This window comes from Nuphar pumila, chromosome 16 (assembly GCF_984573655.1).
Source record: "Nuphar pumila chromosome 16, dmNupPumi1.hap1.1, whole genome shotgun sequence".
Taxonomy (NCBI): Eukaryota; Viridiplantae; Streptophyta; class Magnoliopsida; order Nymphaeales; family Nymphaeaceae; genus Nuphar; species Nuphar pumila.
The window spans coordinates 75545342-75567074 of NC_143264.1; the positions used below are offsets into that span (position 1 = coordinate 75545342).

General features: G+C 34.1%; 1 protein-coding gene across 1 annotated transcript; it reads right to left on the reverse strand.

Moving 5' to 3' along the window:
- Positions 1-96: 96 nt before the first annotated feature.
- On the reverse strand, positions 97-21489 carry LOC149813652 (protein phosphatase EYA-like). Its single transcript, XM_089990972.1, has 7 exons — positions 21319-21489; positions 21178-21210; positions 19604-19900; positions 19332-19499; positions 4038-4131; positions 787-978; positions 97-641 (listed from the first exon to the last, which is right to left on the reverse strand). The coding sequence occupies exons 1-7, from the start codon at positions 21349-21351 to the stop codon at positions 385-387; spliced, it is 1074 nt and encodes a 357-aa protein (XP_089847098.1). The 5' UTR covers positions 21352-21489; the 3' UTR covers positions 97-384.
- Positions 21490-21733: the final 244 nt, after the last annotated feature.

Sequence of the window (21733 nt, forward strand, 5' to 3'; positions counted from 1 at the left end):
ACAAAGTCCATACCCGAGAAATTCGGATTTGGTTGAACCTATATCCAACACATAAAATCCCCAGAAAAGGACAAATCTGGTGCCCACAAACCCACCTTAGAAACAATACAATCTTCAATAAAAACCTGCAAATAGAGATACAACTAGTTTAATAATTGATGAGCACCAACTGGGTGTCCTCTTACAAAGTGTGCTCATCCTGAGCTCTAAACTGCCAACAGAAGATATAGATCCTTGTTAGAAAATGATATCGTATAAGAAACATGACACATTTCCTAAAGGTCTCAAAGGGATATACAAAGCTTCTCCTGCTTTAGCAAAAAATCCAGATGGATCATCAGATCTTTCCTGTTTAAAGGATTGGAGACGCTAGACTCCAGGTCATCATTCATCATTCTCAGAATCAGAGATTCCATATACAACTTCAGTATAGAGCTTGATAGTTCTCATAGACAGACCGGGGAACCGGTGGTCACCAGTAGGCCGCATATCAATCTCCATAAATGGCCAGTTCATGGCCTCAGCAGCTTGACATTCTTCGATCCCGTTTCCAATCACACAAAATCGGTTGTTTGGATTGTTGAAGCGGGCTTTGATACATGAGAAGCATTGGGGCTTCCCCACATCCCACGAACTGTAAACTGAGGAACAGAAGGGAAAAAAACTTATAAACCAGACATGAAGAATGTATTGCATCGTTATTAAAATTAAATTTGAATAACTATCCTAAACATAAAAAGCCATATTTAAAAGATAAACAACTTATCGTTAAGACATACAACTCACCATTTCTAGCTGGAATAAAATTATTGAGCCGAAAGAGCAAGCACTTCACAAGACTGGGAATTAGTGCCCCAGAAGTAACAAGAACATTAACGCATCTACCTTCTCCTTCATCAATGTTTTCTGCACCATCTTGTGACAAGTAATGAGGATTTGCTGGAACATTTCCTCTGCATTGTGCCAAAATAGACCGAGCTGCACAAATAGAAATAGCAAATTAAATAGTAAAACGGGATAAAAAAACATAACCTCTCATACTGTTTCAGCTTCAGCACAGCCACATCTAAGTAAACATACAAAGGAAGGTTAATGCAGACTTGAAGAACAAGTGAAGCTCAGATGGGAGAACCTCAAGACTTATAACCTCAAATTTGTAGTACATTTTATGAGGAATACATATATCTTTCTTCCCTTACAAAATGAATATATAATCCATTATACCCAAACATATTTATATATTCAATCTTCCAAATAAATATCCTTATTACGTCAAGTAACCACAGTACAAAGACTTGGCCTACAGATTCAAAGGATTTGAAGTATGGGGCTATGGCTGACTTGGGGCCTTCAACCTGATTATTTGCTGGAAAGTAGAGTTAGCCATGTCAACCTCTTACTCCAGGGCTTTGACCAAAGGATAAACCAACTGAGCTTGACCAATCAATACTCAGGTGACCAAAAGTGAGTTCATCATTGGAGTCTTGACTGGTCAACACCATCTTTAGCCACTTATCAGCCTTGATTGAATATCTACCAATTAGAGACCTAAGTTAGGGGGCTGATATAGTCAGGCCTGGATTAACCTGATGTAAAGATCAGGCAAATCAAGTGTTGAAAGACTTGATCCATTTGACTTAGCCTTAATTTTGCAGGCCTTATTTGACCATATGCCAAGTTCTGAATTTTCAGGAGCCTTTATAAGAACACCAAGTCACGTTTTACCAAGTTTAATTGAGTTCATATGTGAGTTCCACGTCAACCACAGCCACAAACTCAGGACCCCCTTAATCCACATCATATATATCATGACCCACGTCTACAGACTCGGTGGAGACAATAACCATGGTTGCTTAATATTCAAAATGGTGCTAAACACACACATAACATGAGGTACATGCTCTCATTGGAATGTATCACACCTGCCCATGGGAGACTAACTAGTAAGAAATAAACAACATAAGCAGAGTAAATCTTGCACCAGTAATAATAAATGACATAAACTAAGATACATTTCAGTTCCACATGCAATTGACTATAACAAGTAAAAGCTACAAGTAGTTCTTTCAGTTGACAGTAAAAAGCAATCAAGTAATGATACTGTAACAATGAATATAAAACCAGACTAGATGATTAATATCATACGTAACAATGTGCATCCATATGTTTAAATTATCATTAGACATTTAAGATACAGTTGAAGATTAATCTGAAGAAAAAAAAAGAGAAGGCAGCAAAATTAGAAACAAAAGCATTCTTGAACTCAACTGAGGTTCAATATCTCTGTGATTAGTTCAAAAACTTTCAGAACCCTCAAATTCGAGGAGAAAAAGGGGAAAAAACGGAGCATGGTTAGATGCCTTCTGCCATAGTGAAGGCTGTAATCCTCACTAGGATGCCATGGCACTCGTCAGGTTAAAAACAAAAACCTTTTGGTTGCAGTCTTTGCTGATTCTCACGAAGAGGTAGGATTATTTCCATTTGAGAGCCATACACTAAGGCCGCGTTTGTGTGTCACGGAAAGTGGGCTGTTTTCCGCGGAAACGCATCGGCGGGCGTGTGTTTCCGCAGGGCCCACAGTGACAACAAAAACAGCGGAATCCACCGTTTCCGTGTAAACCCTCAACGGGCATGCCAAAATACATGCTGGACGTGGGTTTTCTGGGGAAACAGTTCCCGTGGGGGGGGAGCCCGATTCCATTTCAGCGACAGATGTTTCCACGGAAGGGGGTGCAAACACCCCCCTAAAAGATGAATGTTCAGGCATTGTGGCCACTTTGCAGGTAATGGAAGCCTTTTTAGACATTCCCCATTAGGCTAGGTGGACAAATGCCAGTAAACCTGCATAGAAAGGTTGACATAACTGAAAGTAGGACCAGAAGTATAAGTTAAAATAGAGGAAAATGTACTTGTCAACAAGGTAATTGAGGATACACAATTTTTAAAGAATTTTGTAAAGGTAGAGAACAAACATAAGGGTGCATATAACCCATGCATGCTCTCTATTGTGACAAAAGTCCTAACAGGACTGATCCAACTTTTTGACCAAGACAGGTTAGTGTCACAAGTCTGTTAAGATATATGTATTGTTGGGTATGTGTTTACATACCAAAGTATACCTAGGTGTACTTGGTATATCCTTTTTCTTCATATATTTTTTGAACTTCCTTCTGTATTCTAGGTGTATCTTTGGTATACCTATCAAGTGTAGCCTAGGTATTGTATAGGTTGAGTATACTTAAGGCAGGTCAGTAGGATTAGAATATGAATTTTACTTTATTTATTTACTAATCATTACTTAAATGACTATTTTTTGTTCTTTGTTTTTATTTCTTGTTTTTTATTGTTTTTGGTCAAAATATGTTGACCAATCTAGCTGTTGGACTAGTCTCAACGGCTAGTTGGAAGTTGGACCTCTCCCAACTAGCCATTGGGCTAGTCCCTCCTTTTTCTCCCTCTTCCTCTCTTATATATATGGGTAGGTGTGTGCCTTGAATAGTGAGAGAGTGATGGCTAGTTTAGGTGTGTGTGTGTGTATGAGTGTGTTTGTAGTTAGGTTTTTCTTGTATATTTTTGTTTATTTCACATCAATAAAATATTTAATTTTTTATATCTTGTTTCTTCTCTTGTATTTGCATGGTCTATTGTATCTAGCCAAATGCATCTTTATAATGCATTTGGATTTCATCTATATTGTTATTTTTAGTTTTTTGTGTCTAGGGTTCCATGCCATTTCGTTACAAAGTCGTCAATCTTTAAGCCCTTTATCCTTGGTACATCCCCAATGATTGGAATCTTGGATAGTAAAAGGTATGAAAAAATGAAATCTGAAATTACATACAGGCCAAATGTCTAGATACACCCATAAAGACTTTTTTTCCCTTTTATGGCGAGCAGTCTTTCTCTACTGCAGAATTAAATGCTAAATCTCAGTATAAACCATCCTGTAAAGGGCATAGTAATTACATATAGAAACTGTCAAGCAATCTTTCTGCTACTGTGGTACTAAAGTAAAACATCCTTGTAAAAGTACATACCAGAGGAAAGCCATCCATCAGTGTAGCTATCTGTCAAATTGTAAAGATCACCCCATAGTTTAATTGCCTCTTGATCAAGAACATCATGCAACCCCTGCAATAATCGATTCCACCCAATTATTTGACTTAAACCAAAGGTCCAAAAGTGAAAGGGATGCTATCAAAAACACTAAAAAGCTTTGCTGGCTCTGTGTTTTCATGGTGCTGCACAGAAAACTATTTTCTGTGAAGATGGAGTTATTTACAGGTCAAATCAAGGGTGTGAGAAGCCTTGCAATTGGGCATGACACATAGAGCGTCCACTTGAAGGACCACATGTTTTAAACCCGTTTTGGGGGATGCTAATAATGTAGATGAGTTAAGACATTGGCATTAATTGCAATGGAAGCATCAAACATGTAGCAAGCTCATGGTAGTAATAAGCATAAATATTGATGAAAGAATTGTGTGTTCAGCAAGAGACACCACTTGTCACCACAGGCCAGAGCTAAAAGAGTAAGACCATCATCTCAGAGGAACATATCAAGTGCAGCTAGCCAGATGCTTACAAGCGACTGGAAGACTCAAGACTTGCCAACTCAACTACAGCAAAGTTTGGGTCAAGAACCAACCTAAAGTTTGTTTTTCTGAGCCAGTTGGAACCTAAAAGAGTTGGCTTTTGTCCATGTTTTGTTCTCAGACCTTTTTTCTTGTTTCCTAATAATGGAAAATCAGACATGAAGAGAGTACAACCATTATCAACAATAGGACTTTTTTGGTTCTCTGTCACTTTTTTTCATTTGTAAAAGCACCAATAATTGCAGATTTGGATAGGCCAATAGGAAAAAAAAAGCAACTTGATGATACTGTTGAGAAACTATGTTTTGATGATACATGATAAATATGATATGCTTTCATGATGCATATATATGATACATGATAAATACATGATATGCTTTCATGAGATATGATAAATATGATATGCTTTCATATGTGAAACTGAATATGTTATATTATGACTGGATATGATGTGCTATGTATTTAACGAGTATTTGATGCAAGGTTATTTCACTTAAGAAGAGTGAAGACATCTTGATCAAGTGCAACTATTTGATGCAATCATACTACTTTGAAGAAAAAGCTTGATGGGCCATACATTCATAAAGATTATCCAAGAAGATCGGCTTCCTCAAGATGAAAACTTTTTTCTTCTTTACAGTCATATGTAACAGAACCTTCAGAAGCATGCATATTTCATATTAGACTATATGCTTTGAAATCATACAAGTCATTTATTTACAAAAAGTTAAGCTTTCATAAAAGGATACGTTATGTATATTGTAGCATTTCAAAAACACTTTTTTTGAAACAAATCATTGTACTTCCTACAAGCATTTATGAAAAAGACATTTTGACAAGATATAATAGCTCATGATTTCAAAAGCATTAATTGTACCTTCTAACATGCATTTATGAAAAAGACAACTTGAAAAGATATAAAACTAATGATTTCAAATATAAAAGAAAAAGACAAAATGAATTAATTCATAATACACAAATATTTACGTAAGAAATTTTGGTTCATAATACATAAGCATTTATGTAAGAAAAGACAATGTGAAAAGATGTATTGGTTCATAATACATAAGCATTTATGTAAGAAAAGACAAAATGCATTAGTTCATAATACACAAATTTTTACGTAAGAAATTTTGATTCATAATACATAAACAATTATGTAAGAAAAGACAAATTATGAAAAGATAATACACAAGCATTTATTTGAGAAATGACTATTTGTAATATAAGTATTACTCAAGCATTTAGTGTACTTCACAACCATTCATTTTAGAATTGACGATTTGAGAAAATAAATATTATTTTATTAAAATAAGAAATGACCATTTATTTCTTTAAGCATTAAATGCCACCTCAAAAGCATTTGAGAAATGTCTATTTATTTATAAATAAAACCCACTCAAGAATGTCGACTTACTCATAAACATTAAATACAAATATAATATATGTTGAAAAGACTTTAGTTACTTTTTTACAAACCTATAGAATGTCGACTTACTCATAAACATAAAATACAAATATAATATGTTTTGAAAAGACTCTAGTTACCTTTTTACAAAACCATAGAATGTCGACTTACTTGAAGTCATCATTCTCTTTGTACAAGCATTAAATACCTCCTGTAAGAAATCCTTGTTAATATCCTTCTCAAAGAATGTCGACTTTCTTGTAGTCCTCATTCTCTCTGAAGACTTTGAAAACCACAACATAAAGAAAACACTTGACATGACTATGTACAAATAAATATCTCAAAGCACTCATTGTACTTACACTCATTTAAAGTAAAGAAGTACTTATGTACCTCAAATCATTAATTAGAATAAAGACAAAACTACACTTCAACGTTCAAAAATACTACAGAACATTTATTATGAGAAAAGACCTAATACAAAGAATAACTCATTCTAAATACACCAACGAATAGTATACTCCAAAAATGCTTCGTATGGAAAGAAGACTTTTTGAAAAAGCAATATAGTACACTTATCTTTTCACACTAAGTTGTTTTTGAAATGACCTAACTTCTCATATCCCAAAAGGACAATCATTTCAAAAAGACAACGACTAGTTTTCTAAAGACTATATATACAAACAGAACAGTGTGAAAATACAAGCAAGCTTTCAACGAGAAAAAATCTTGCTTGACACTCTGAGAAAAGAGCTTAGAAAAAGAAAGAGAAAAAGAAAGAGAAAAAGTCAAGAAAAGCTCTCAGAAAAATACAAGAGTGTGTAAGAAAAGAAAAAGATCATTCTAAGAATCTTCATACGTGCATTCATACTCTGCATATCATTCTGAAGGTTCTATAGGAAAGTGTTGTAACTTTCTGATCTCTGTTGTATCCCTTCTCTGTTGAGAGAAGTAGACCTCTGTGAAAGAGGGTGTTTCCCTTCTCTGTTGAGAGAAGTAGACCTCTTGGGAAGAGGGTGTTTCCCTTCTCTGTTGAGAGAAGTAGACCTCTGAGGAAGAGGGTGTTTCCCTTCTCTGTTGAGAGAAGTAGACCTCTAAGGAAGATGGTGTTTCCCTTCTCTGTTGAGAGAAGTAGACCTCTCAGGAAGAGGGTGTTGTACTATTTATCCGGTGACTCGGATGTTATAGTGGAAGGCTCAAGTGTTTTACTTGGGGACTGGATGTAGGTCAGTAACTCGGCCGAACCAGTATAAATCCTGTGTTTATTGTGTTGTGCCTTATTGCCTTATTTTTTATTTTATCGATATGCATCGTATTTCACTATTCACCCCCCCTCTAGTGGAATTTCATTTGGTATCAGAGCAGGTTCTGCTGGTTTCGACATAACAAATCTTCCGGCACAAAAATGGCATCAACTTCTTATGCTCGTGATATTGAAGGTCAACACTCATCTCGCCCTCCTTTTTTTAATGGCACTAACTATGGCTACTGGAAATGTAGAATGACCATATTTCTTAAGTCTGTAGATTTTGCTGTATGGAAAATTGTAGAATGTCCATATTCTTCTCCTACATCAGACTACTCTTCATGGACTAATGAAGAAAGAAAAATGGCAAACTTAAATGCAAAAGCCATGAATGCTCTATACTGTGCCATAGACCAAAATGAATTTAACAGAATATCCATTTGTGATTCTGCTCATGATATTTGGCATTCTCTGGAAGTTATTCATGAGGGAACAAACAGAGTAAAAGAAGCTAAGATCTCATCATTGGTTCGAAAATACGAACTTTTCAAGATGATCAAAGATGAAACCATTACTGAAATGTTCACTAGATTCACCAATATCACCAATGATCTTAAATCTCTGGGAGAAACTCATTCCCACACTGATAAAATAAAAAAGATCTTGAGATCTCTCACAACTGACTGGGATAAAAAGACTACAGCTATAGAAGAAGCCCAAGATCTTTCCAAGCTTACTCTGGATGACTTAATAGGCAATCTTATGGCCTATGAAGTTCATATGAAGGAAAGAAGGGAAGAAGAACAACCTACACAGAAAAATCTTGCCTTCCCAACTCTCTCAGAGGATGATGATTCAGAAAAAGATTCTGAAATTGCTCTTCTTACCCGAAGTTTCCAACGCTTCATGAGAAAGGACAGGTTTTCCAAAATGCTCAAAGAAAAGCAGGATTCTAAAGAAGACACCATGTGCTATCAATGCAATAAGCCAGGTCACGTAAAACGTGACTGTCCTCTACTAATGAGAAGATCTAAAGTCGAGGAACCAAAGAAAAGGTTCTTCAAGAAGAAGACTCTCCATGCTCAATGGGATGATTCAGAACCATCCACCAGTGAAGAGTCAAGTGATGATGAAGCCGAAACTGCAAACATGTGCTTCATGGTAAATGAAAGCTCTGTAAGTGAAATTTCTGACTTTTCCTTTGAAGAACTTCTAGATGCTTTTCAAGAACTATTTGAAGAATCTAGAAAAATGAGTCTCAAAAATAAAGTTTTAAAATCTGAAAATTTAGAGCTTTCCCAGAAAAATGAAAAACTCAGTATTGAAAATTCTGAGTTGAAAAAGAAAAATTTTATGCTTACTTCTGAAATCTCTTCTACTAGTTCCATGACTAAAAATCTTCAAGTAGAAATTTCAGAATTAAAAAGTAAAACTGAAAACCTTATGAAAACGGTTTTCAAATTTACCAAGGGAAAAGAGAACTTGGATAAACTCCTATCCTCTCAAAAATTCTCTTTTTACAAGAATGATATTGGTTACTCTCATTATAGTAAACCTTCTTGTACGAATCAAAATACCACTTTTGTCAAAGGTTCCATTGAACCTAAGCAGGAGTATTATAATTTCAATTCCATGCACTCCTCTAAGATTATAGATAAACCCAAATCAAAGTGGATATGGGTTCCAAAATCTAACAAAAAAGGACCCGATCGGGTACCAAAAAGAGTTTCTACTTGATCTATTGCAGGCATTGAAAAAGAAGAACAGATGGATATCAGACAGTGGATGTTCAAAACATATGACAGGACATCCAGATCTTTTTGTTGTTCTTCATCATAAAGAAGGAGGAACCGTCACCTTTGGAGATAACAACAAAGGTTTGATAATTGGTATTGGCAATATTGGTAATATCGATAAACCTCTTATCAAAGACGTTCTCCTTGTTAAAGGTTTAAAACACAATCTCTTAAGCATCAGTCAAATGTGTGACATAGGATATAATGTCAGTTTTAAACATGATGCATGCCTCATAGTGGACACAAACAAAAATATTGTTTTAAAAGGTATAAAGAAAAATAATGTATATGAATTATACTTAGATAATATTATTGAACATTGTCTCATAAGCAAATAATGGCTCTCAAAATTTATGGCATATGAGAATGGGACATGTTAACTTTAAATATATCTCTGAAATGGCTAAAAATAACTTGGTTCGTGGGTTACCTAAAATACCATTTAAAAGAGACTATTTTTTGTGATGCTTGTCAATTAGGAAAATTGTCAAATCAAGGAATGTTGTGTCAAGTAAAAGACCTTTAGAGGTTCTCCACCTGGATCTTTTTGTCCTTCTAGGGTAGCTTGTCTTAATCATAATAAATATGCTTTTGTCATTATTGATGATTACTCAAGATTCACTTGGGTAATATTTTTGAAAAACAAAAGTAAAATGTTTTGTGAAATTGAAATTTTATGAAAAAATTACAATATGAAAAATCCTCTTCAATTGTTAAAATTCGTAGTGACCATGGAGGAGAATTTGATAATGACCTTTTTTTTGTAACTTGCATGGTATTTCACATAACTTTGCCTTTCCTAGAGCTGCACCTCAAAATGGTGTAGTAGAAAGAAAGAATAGAATCCCTCAAAAATCTGCCAGAACTATGCTTCAACATAACAATCTTGCTAAATATTTTTGGGCTGAAGCTGTTAATACTGCATGCTATATTTCAATAAGAGTACTAATACTATTGAAGAATCTATGCATGTCAGTTTTAATTAATCTATTGGTCAATCTGTTCATAATAAAGACTAATGATGATGATCTTGAAAGTACAGATTTTCTTTTAGATAACACAGCTGAATCTAATGAAGATGATCATCAAAAAACATTTGCTGAAATCAGAGATCATCCTCAAAAGCAGATTTTGGGAGACCTGACCAAGGGGATTCAAACAAGAGCTCAGTTGGAACATATTGAAAATATGACCTTCATTTCTCAACTTGAACCTAAAAAGATTGATGAAGCCATCATAGACGAGTTCTGGATGCTAGCAATGACTGAAGAACTTAACCAGTTCCAAAGAAATGATGTGTGAGATCTTGTACCAAAACCAAAAGATCATCAAATCATTGGGACAAGATGGATCTTCAGAAATAAGCTGGATGAATCAGGTAATGTTGTTAGAAACAAGGCAAGGCTAGTGGCTCAAGGATACAATCAGGAGGAAGGTATTGACTTTGATAAAACATTTGCTCCTGTTGTTAGACTTGAATCTATAAGAATGTTTTTAGCATATGCAAGCTATATGGATTTTAAACTATATCAAATGAATGTTAAAAGTACTTTTCTAAATGGTTTTATAAATGAACAAGTTTATGTAAAACAACCTCCAGGTTTTAAAAATGAACAATTTCCTGATCATGTCTTTAAACTAAAATGTGCTTTATATGGATTAAAACAAGCACCTCGTGCATGGTACAAGACTTAAAACTTTTCTATTTTACACTTGAACTAAACACATTCAAATTAGACACCACTTTTTAAAAGAACAAGTCTTAAACAACATAATTAAACTCGAATTCATACCCACTAATCAACAATTATCAGGCATCTTCACTAAACCTTTAAAACATTAAGACTTTACACGAATTAGAAGAAAAATAGCAATATGCAAACTAAGTGACTTATAATTAATCACATTTATTAAGACTAAAACTTCTTATGAGTTCTATTAAAATCTTATTTTCCTTCTTATCGATTTTTTTTTATATATGTATTTTTTTTTCACTATTCAAAGTCAAACTATATTCACGTATACTCTAAACACTCATAAAAACACATTCATCATGACACATTCTTTATGTCTTTCAACTTATCATCTTTCAAGTACACATCAATAATAACTCTTTGTCATATTTCCTTTTTACTCATATCCATAAGAAAAATTAATATTAAGTAAAGCTATCATGACTCTGTTCACATCACTCATCTCATAACACCTTTTATCACTTTTGTCTTCTTGTGAAAACCTCTCTTACGATAAGCTATCCGAGATTATTGTGTTCCTCACTTATGTTATTTTTTCAAGTGATATATCCCTTTTCATGACTTCCTTTCCTCCTATTAAGACACTTCACTAAACTTTATGTTAAATAAATCGAGTGTTTATCCTTCTTATTTTCTTCACCACCTTTTTCAAAATCAAGCTGTCATATTTCACGTAAAATCTTACTACATCATCTCTTATATCATATCCTAAGTACAATCTATTATCGTCTTTTCATCCTTCACACCTTTTTATGAAAAAATTATTCGAAAAACTTGTCCTTTATTTTTTTATTCTCATAAGTACTATTAGTACCACTTTTTTTCTCTCTCTATCTCATACGAAGTGAGACTCCATCTGTGATCTATGTCCTTCAAGCAAAACATCAATTCCTATCAATCATAACTTTACTTTATGTCATACATCAAGTGTTTGTTGTCCTTTATGACCACTCTTATCTCTCTACAAATTCGTATCACCCTTCTTTATGTCTACTTTTACTCCTTCCACGTATATCCATAAAAATACTTCTTATATAAGCAATTATTACTCTTCACTCATGAATATCTTTTGTCTCCTCATTTCATCTCTCGAATACATTTTTTTTTATTATATATTTTAGATTTTTGAATCCGACTCATCCATGTCTATTCTTATTTTTTAATCTATCATTTATCAATTCTTTTTTTTAATATATTTTTGACTCTTTCTTTTTATCTCATCATCTCTCTTACCACTATTCAAAGTCAAAGTGTGTCCTTCTCATATTTACGTATACTCATAAAAATTACAAATATGAAAACACATTAATCATGACACGTTTTTTTAAGTTATTCTTTTCTTTCAAAAATGTCATATCTTTCAAAGTACACATCACATGATCACCCTATGACCTATTTCCATAAAAACTATTTCTATATTAAATAAGCAATCATGACATTTCTTTATCTCTTTCATCTCATATCACTCATTAATTATTTTTGTCCCTATCCATGTCTTATTTGAAAATCCATGTCTGTCATCACTCTCTTCATACGCCCAACTTAAAATTGAGCTTGACTTTATCTCTATTCATCTCTCTCACATGAATTGAGCTCACTTCCTTCTTTACTCTGTCTCAAAACAATGGATCACCCCATGTATTATTTGAAATCCATTTCTTGACTTGTTGTCTTTAACTTACTTCAACCTGGTCTATAATATTAACTCTTCGACTCTGATCCTTTCTTTTTGTCAATGACAAAGGGGGAGAGAAAACTTACCTCTCCTATGTAGGAGAAAAACGTTTAACACTTTATCTCATACACATGAAGCATACACAAACTTTTTTATGTTAATTCTGATATTTTTTTATGATTACTATTTCTATGCATTTTTTATTTCTGATATCATATTTAAATCATCATAATATATATGGCTTAGTGACAGGGGGAGCATATATTGTCATCATAAAAAAGGGGGAGAATGTTGAGAAACTATGTTTTGATGATACATGATAAATATGATATGCTTTCATGATGCATATATATGATACATGATAAATACATGATATGCTTTCATGAGATATGATAAATATGATATGCTTTCATATGTGAAACTGAATATGTTATATTATGACTGGATATGATGTGCTATGTATTTAACGAGTATTTGATGCAAGGTTATTTCACTTAAGAAGAGTGAAGACATCTTGATCAAGTGCAACTATTTGATGCAATCATACTACTTTGAAGAAAAAGCTTGATGGGCCATACATTCATAAAGATTATCCAAGAAGATCGGCTTCCTCAAGATGAAGACTTTTTTCTTCTTTAGAGTCATATGTAACAGAACCTTCAGAAGCATGCATATTTCATATTAGACTATATGCTTTGAAATCATACAAGCCATTTATTTACAAAAAGTTAAGCTTTCATAAAAGGATACGTTATGTATATTGTAGCATTTCAAAAACACTTTTTTTGAAACAAATCATTGTACTTCCTACAAGCATTTATGAAAAAGACATTTTGACAAGATATAATAGCTCATGATTTCAAAAGCATTAATTGTACCTTCTAACATGCATTTATGAAAAAGACAACTTGAAAAGATATAAAACTAATGATTTCAAATATAAAAAAAAAAGACAAAATGAATTAATTCATAATACACAAATATTTACGTAAGAAATTTTGGTTCATAATACATAAGCATTTATGTAAGAAAAGACAAAATGTGAAAAGATGTATTGGTTCATAATACATAAGCATTTATGTAAGAAAAGACAAAATGCATTAGTTCATAATACACAAATTTTTACGTAAGGAATTTTGGTTCATAATACATAAACAATTATGTAAGAAAAGACAAATTATGAAAAGATAATACACAAGCATTTATTTGAGAAATGACTATTTGTAATATAAGTATTACTCAAGCATTTAGTGTACTTCACAACCATTCATTTTAGAATTGACGATTTGAGAAAATAAATATTATTTTATTAAAATAAGAAATGACCATTTATTTCTTTAAGCATTAAATGCCACCTCAAAAGCATTTGAGAAATGTCTATTTATTTATAAATAAAACCCACACTCAAGAATGTCGACTTACTCATAAACATTAAATACAAATATAATATATGTTGAAAAGACTTTAGTTACTTTTTTACAAACCCATAGAATGTCGACTTATAAACATTAAATACAAATATAATATATGTTGAAAAGACTTTAGTTACTTTTTTACAAACCCATAGAATGTCGACTTACTCATAAACATAAAATACAAATATAATATGTTTTGAAAAGACTCTAGTTACCTTTTTACAAAACCATAGAATGTCGACTTACTTGAAGTCATCATTCTCTTTGTACAAGCATTAAATACCTCCTGTAAGAAATCCTTGTTAATATCCTTCTCAAAGAATGTCGACTTTCTTGTAGTCCTCATTCTCTCCGAAGACTTTGAAAACCACAACATAAAGAAAACACTTGACATGACTATGTACAAATAAATATCTCAAAGCACTCATTGTACTTACACTCATTTAAAGTAAAGAAGTACTTATGTACCTCAAATCATTAATTAGAATAAAGACAAAACTACACTTCAACGTTCAAAAATACTACAGAACATTTATTATGAGAAAAGACCTAATACAAAGAATAACTCATTCTAAATACACCAACGAATAGTGTACTCCAAAAATGCTTCGTATGAAAAGAAGACTTTTTGAAAAAGCAATATAGTACACTTATCTTTTCACACTAAGTTGTTTTTGAAATGACCTGACTTCTCATATCCCAAAAGGACAATCATTTCAAAAAGACAACGACTAGTTTTCTAAAGACTATATATACAAACAGAACAGTGCGAAAATACAAGCAAGCTTTCAACGAGAAAAATTCCTGCTTGACACTCTGAGAAAAGAGCTTAGAAAAAGAAAGAGAAAAAGTCAAGAAAAGCTCTCAGAAAATACAAGAGTGTGTAAGAAAAGAAAAAGATCATTCTGAGAATCTTCATACGTGCATTCATACTCTGCATATCATTCTGAAGGTTCTATAGGAAAGTATTGTAACTTTCTGATCTCTGTTGTATCCCTTCTCTGTTGAGAGAAGTAGACCTCTGTGAAAGAGAGTGTTTCCCTTCTCTGTTGAGAGAAGTAGACCTCTTGGGAAGAGAGTGTTTCCCTTCTCTGTTGAGAGAAGTAGACCTCTAAGGAAGAGGGTGTTTCCCTTCTCTGTTGAGAGAAGTAGACCTCTAAGGAAGAGGGTGTTTCCCTTCTCTGTTGAGAGAAGTAAACCTCTGAGGAAGAGGGTGTTGTACTATTTATCCGGTGACTCGGATGTTATAGTGGAAGGCTCAAATGTTTTACTTGGGGACTGGATGTAGGTCAGTAACTCGACCGAACCAGTATAAATCCTGTGTTTATTGTGTTGTGCCTTATTGCCTTATTTTTTATTTTATCGATATGCATCATATTTCACTATTCACCCCCCCTCTAGTGGAATTTCAGATACCACCAATGATATTGTCTGCATCGTTAGCGTTGTCATTAAGTTCCTTTTCCCAATTGACCTATTCCAATCTGCAATTATTGGTGCTTTTACAAAAGGAAGAAAAATTCCACAAAGTTGAAGCAACTAACAATACACAGGATTCTAAAAAAAACACTAATTATGCAGACAAGAAAAAGTTAGTAGATAATGTAACTGCCGGTATTTAGTACATAGTACTTTGCACATGCCTCCTCCTGGTTCTTGTCAGAGATCAAAACAAGGTGCTACAAATTTATAAATATATGATTACCATGGATGGACATAGATATTTTTCAGACAGTCATCCTGGATATTTTAAGCAGGAATATGGCCAACAAAACAAGGTGAAAGCAAAATCCAAGTGTGAAGATTTATTCTTTTCTTTTTCCTACTAGTACATGATATAAGTGACTGTTACATGGTTTTCACAGTTAATCATTCTTAATTTATTACACATCATTGAAGGTAGATTGGTGCTTTGCATATGCATGCAATGTTTTTCAAGATGTACACAACATACTTGAACTAGTTCTATTTACCTAAAGAAGCAGTGTATTGTATATTCATGCAACAATGACTTATTCAACTTTGAATTACTGAAAAGGGAAAACTTTAATAGCACAATCATGTCAAAATAAGCCTCACCTTTCAAAACAAAAAATCGAGATATACAATAGTGTTCCAAAAAATTGGAAAAATGGAACTTGAGACCTCTTGGTTAAGTAGTAAACTCATGGAGTTCTACTTTGCTTCCACCAAGCCAGATGAGACCTGATTATCTGACCTCTTAAATATACCAGTATCTAGGATTTATTCATCTCCAACTTAAATGGCTTCTGCCAATATTTTGAAGGAGATAGATCTGGTACATAACTTGCAAGTATTGTTGAATGCCTCTCTAGACTATCCATCATTCCTATTCCTTGTCCACGGCTTATTGGTGCCTGATCTAATCATCATGGGATCTGGACTGTTTGGAGAATCTTTGATCTCTTAACCATGTAGATACCTCTTGGGCTAGACATCCTTTCTCAAACAGATCAATCTGAGATCCTGGCCCTTCTGGCCCCCAACTCAGGCACTTTTCCTTCTGCTGTTGGTCATCCATAAGAGTCACCTCATTGTACGAAACATGCATTAACATGGCCATGAGTAGGTCTGCATTTTTGCCCTTCAGCAGTGAAAATTATTAATCCCTGTACTCATTCATTTTATGTCCGCCCATTTTTCATAAATTGAGTCATCTAACTTTGAAGCAATGCCACCACATTAAGGATATGAGTCTCTCATGCTCATCATAGTTTCCACAAAGGGACAAATGGAAATTTCACATATCTGATATGGTGATCCAACCAATGTTGTAAAAAGTGTTGAGGTGTAGCGAGGCGCTCCACCAAAAACTGAGGCGAGGCTTAAAGTGTAAGCCTCAAAAAAAATTTTGAAAGCTTAAAAAAAACTATAAAAAAATATCTAAAAGTACAAATAAATAAAAAAATGCTTTATTGATGAAGCAACAACCAATAAGAAATAGAAAATCTCAAATAAATACTAAAAAATATGAGATCAACATATAAAAGTAACAGAAACTGATTATATAACTGAAAAATATAATGTCCTACCGTATATCTGAAAGCTAATTATACAACTGAAAAATATATCTTCTTCTTCTTCTTCTTTCTTCTTCTTCTTCTTCACGCCTCAGGCTGGCGCCTTGAGGTGCAGAGGGCCTCACCTCAAGGCGAGATGCGCCTCAAGGTGCGCTTTTAACAACACTGGATCCAACTAAACATGGTGGCATTATCAGCTAGCGCATGATGTATATTTTTCAAGACTTGGCATCTAATGTTCTCCTATGAGTGTCAAAGAAAAGTTATAGTGTGAAATCGACTAACCAGAATTAAGAATTCCTTCAATTGGTTGCCCGGATGTAGGAAAACATGGTCAAATTATTTTCTTATGTCAGATGGCCCAGTGACTTCTGATCAATAGTACCTTTCTCAGATTATGTGTTTGCCCATTTTTCTTCTGACAGAGAGAACCTTTTTACTTTCTTAAAAGGGTACCATCTAAGGTTAGGGAGAAAACAAACAGACCATGATATGAATGAAAAAAACAGAGTCCCACTTACTTATATGTAATCATTTACAATGACAATAAAGATTAGGTTTTTCCGGTGACTAGCTCATGGAATTGGTTTCATGTTTTGACATAGTTGCGATGAAATTTGACAAAATGAATAAATGTGATGATGATGAAATGAGAGCAGTGGACTACCAAATACCAATCCTCGGGCTTTACTTGTAACGACACTATTCTTTGGTAATTGAGGCCCAAAGACGTATTAACTAGCTCATGTTTAACCAGTCTCACAGACAAATAACCCTGCACCTTTTTCATCTCTCCTATATATATTGTACAATAAGAAGGATCATGAATTGTCAGCACAAATGTTATAAAATCTTTCATGAAACTGAATACAACGTGAAAGGAGATTCTATTTGTTTGGATGTGATTAATTATGTTGACCAGCAGATTTTTTCTTTCATGCAGACCTAAAGCAAGGGGAATCAACAGTCAGATCAATTGTTAGCCAAAGTGTCATTTATATGATCAAGAATATGCCAACAGGGAAGACACAACTCACGGCTGGACAATCAATGTCAAGTTCTGTGATTCAAATATATGGGACAGAGTTCAATGTCCGCTGATATTTAAGGCACAATTCCAAATCAAAGTTCCACCAGCAATGAAACTTGAAAGAAAAATGAAAAATAAAAGGAGATTAAGAAATGAGGTGAAATAAAGACCAAAATGTGAACCAACTCAAAATTATTATTATCATCTGTTTCTTCATTCTATTGGAAGAATATTCCACTTTAATTAAAGTAATAGTAAAATCCTTTGTTGTTAAATGCCAGGTGAAGGAGAGGAACACAAAGATGATGAGTAGATTAAGGATGAGGAGCCAATCAATCACACTAATGATTCAGATGAGGATGTGATCAAGAGAAATGAGGAACATGAAAATTTAAGCATTCAATTCACAGTAAACCAGTGTCAATACCTAATCTGTAGGCTTGGATGGATTAGTTCAATTCCTTCACCTCTTAGGCCTATGATATTGATTCCATAAAACTTTAACTACTATGAGAGCATGCTGCTTCTTAAACTATCTCAAAAGTAGTTCAACCTTTCAAATTGTTATTCACTTATCCCAAGTTACTTGTTTGATGAGTAAACAGGTTAACTAGATCAATAACTTTTTCATACTTAGACTGGCACTTGTTAGTTTGTAAATTAGCTTCTTACTAGTTTATTAGTCTCATCTGAAAACTCTCCCTGGCAACCTTCACTGGTTTTTCGACTGTAATACATTCTCCCATGGACATCAGTCAATCATAAACCCCTTGATTTTAGGATCTAAGTTCAACCAAATCTTGTCAACTAATTTGGTTTAAAGTGAAGCTATTAAACAAGATCAGCATACTCCAGTTCCAGTAGAAGGTAGGTCTGTACAATTAAATTGAAGATTTGAAGGTTTAAAATAAAAGGGAAAAAAACATGTTTGTTCCTCTGTCTGTGACTCTGTATACTGTATTAACACTACATTATCTGTTTTCCTAGAGTTCCCATATAATTGAAGCACCTGCAGAGATGTGTGACCGTGTTCGATAGTTTGTGCTTCCTAGATTAGTAACCTGGATACATGATATAGTTCTAGAAGTAAATCCGGCCACTAGCATATTTCATTTTACCAATATTTAAATAGAGGAAATGCATACCATTCTTATAATAGCGTAAAGGTGCTATAACCATGAACATATATAGCTGAGAAGTTCAAAGCTACAGTCTAGCCTCAAGCTCAAAATCTTACTTAGAACTATCTTAAGAAAAACATACTATGAAAATCACATCAACTTTGTCTCAAGGAAACAAACTTATTATGCAAGATAAGCATAACTTACAAAAAGCAAATGCCCATACAAAAGAGTAATTATCTATCAACACCTGTGCATATCTTTCTGCTATGATGCGGTAACGGTATGCAAGCTTCCTTTTGTTGGCATCATCATAACAATGACTGAAGCCATCCTTGTTGAAATCGTAATCTGACAAATTTCTACCATCATCATACTCGCTCAAACTATCAAGAAACGGCTCATTGAAGTCCTCAATCTGCTTCAACACATCCCAAAAAGAAAAAAAGAAACTCAAGAACCAATTAATTAAAACAATTTGCTTAGAAGAATGGGGAAAAAGAAACAAGAAAAAAGCTTAACCTGCTCATAAAAGAAAAAACTATCACAGACGTGCAAAATGTGCTTCTCCCAACACTTCCCAAGTTCGATGCCTTTTTGAATGTCCTTTGACCCATTGAAAGCCTCTCCGTATGTCCCATTCAACAAGGACTTTAGTAATATAAGAGTCTCATCCATGTCCCATACGTATATAGTCCTTTTCTGATCCACCATACCATTCTTCTCCATAGCAGATAAACCATTTGTGCTTAGATCAGGACAAGGAAGAGACTGTTTCTCTCTATTGTCTTGTGCATCAGCTAGATGCTCATGCATGCCCTGGAACAAGGGTGCAACGGCCGTAAGGTAAAGACATGATTGAATTAAACCAGCACATGGGATAGTCAAACATAAAATTAGTTATAAAATACTATGGGAACGTCACTTTCATCTATAAGAAGTTCACCTAGAATAAGATGTGACTAATAAAACAATAGTTGAACTTCAATTAATGCATCGTGGACCTCATTCAATAGATTTGATCAAAGTATCCAAGAAATCCCTTCTTCATACTTATCCTGTTGATTCCATCATTAACTAGCAGATACAAATGAAGAAGCACTTTGATGTAAAACCACAACATATACAAGACTGGAACACACTAAGACTAATTGCCCTTGACCTCAGTTTCAGATGGTTAACATCAAAATCCTAATCAAACGACATGCATTCCTCTCCTGCTCAAATGAATGACCAAATACAGGACTCAAGAAAATTTCCTTGAATAGCAAAAATAAAAGGCAACAAAGGACAACATTTCTTCTGCATAAAGCAGATGTGTACAAATATATGCATTCAGATGCTGCTAGTCCTTATGTTGGAATCACAAGCTATAGTCTCAATAAAAGTCACTTAACGCCAATTAAAATCAGCATTGATGACTGTGGACAATAACCCAATATTTATGCATCTGCTATGAAAAATATACCCAAAGATCCCATAGATTCTATTCATAGGTAAAGAATATACAAAATCAAATAGGACCAACAGATTTTCAAATCAAAGGTAAAAACCGAAAGCAACCATAAAAACAAAATCTGACGGGCAAATACAAAAGATCCCAACTGAAAAGATCATATCAAACCCACCAGGACAAAACCCCAACATTATAATAATATCTAATTCACAATCACAGTGTCGTATAAGAGGGGGAAAGAAAAAAAAAACACCAAAAAAGAATAAACAAAAACAAATGCAAGTGGCAAGTCGTCCATTCTAACCAATATCACCACTATCAAAGCACATTGGTTAAAAGCATCCTCCATTAAAGGACAAATACCAAAATCCCAAAAACACAAAAAACGAAGAACCCCCAAAAAGAAAAGAGAAAAAAGAAATCACAAATCCTAACTAAGCTAAATGCTTCTACACTGCTACACACATACATCCAACCACCAAAACAAATAAAATTCAACAACCAAAATCCTTGATCAAAACCAATATCAGACACCCCACAAATTCTCAACCAAAACATCACAAAGACCATGAATGATGAAACAAACTTCAAATAAAACACAAGAAAAAAGAGGAAAAAGAGAGAGAGAGAGTAAACTGACCATGTCTTCCTCATCTTTACTGATCTTCTCAACCTAAGAGAAAGAGAGCTTTATTTGATGTCATCGATTGAGGGAGGCCCAATAATAGACTAATAAACCGAAAAAAGGAAGTGGGTGGTCGAAATTATGAAGGATATTTACCTCTGGCTGTTTCTGTTCCGATATTTGAGCCATTTTTCTTTATTGGTTTTGGACACCCAATTGCTACAAAGAAGAAAGGAATGGGGCTCAGAAAAGGAAAGAGGAGAGGCTCAGCAAATGGGCCTCATTGGAGTGGGCGCCGAGGGTGATTTATAGACGCTCCCCACAAACGGATATGCACGGACAGCCGCGGTTTTATTGCCCAGACGTGTTGCAGGAGAGGGGGGAGGGGTGGGTTTTGCTGTGAGGGCAATTTAGTCATTTTCACAATGTGGGCACACCCCCAATCAACATGGAGAGCCTATAAAATTACAGAAACAACCGGTCAATAGTCACCGCCAAAGACAGGGATGGGCTTCGTGATTTTTGCTATGGATTCTTCTGAATAAATAGAAAGTTCACCAAAGGGAGCATC

Bases quoted from the DNA above. Each gene is read 5' to 3' on its own strand.
- LOC149813652 (XM_089990972.1), bottom strand. From the start codon at position 21,351: ATGGCTCAAATATCGGAACAGAAACAGCCAGAG. The intron at 4,132-19,331 runs GTGTTGATAGAT...CGATTATTGCAG, and splicing joins TAGCAGAAAGATATGCACAG to GGGTTGCATGATGTTCTTGA. The intron at 642-786 runs GTGAGTTGTATG...TCTGTTCCTCAG, and splicing joins TTTTATTCCAGCTAGAAATG to TTTACAGTTCGTGGGATGTG.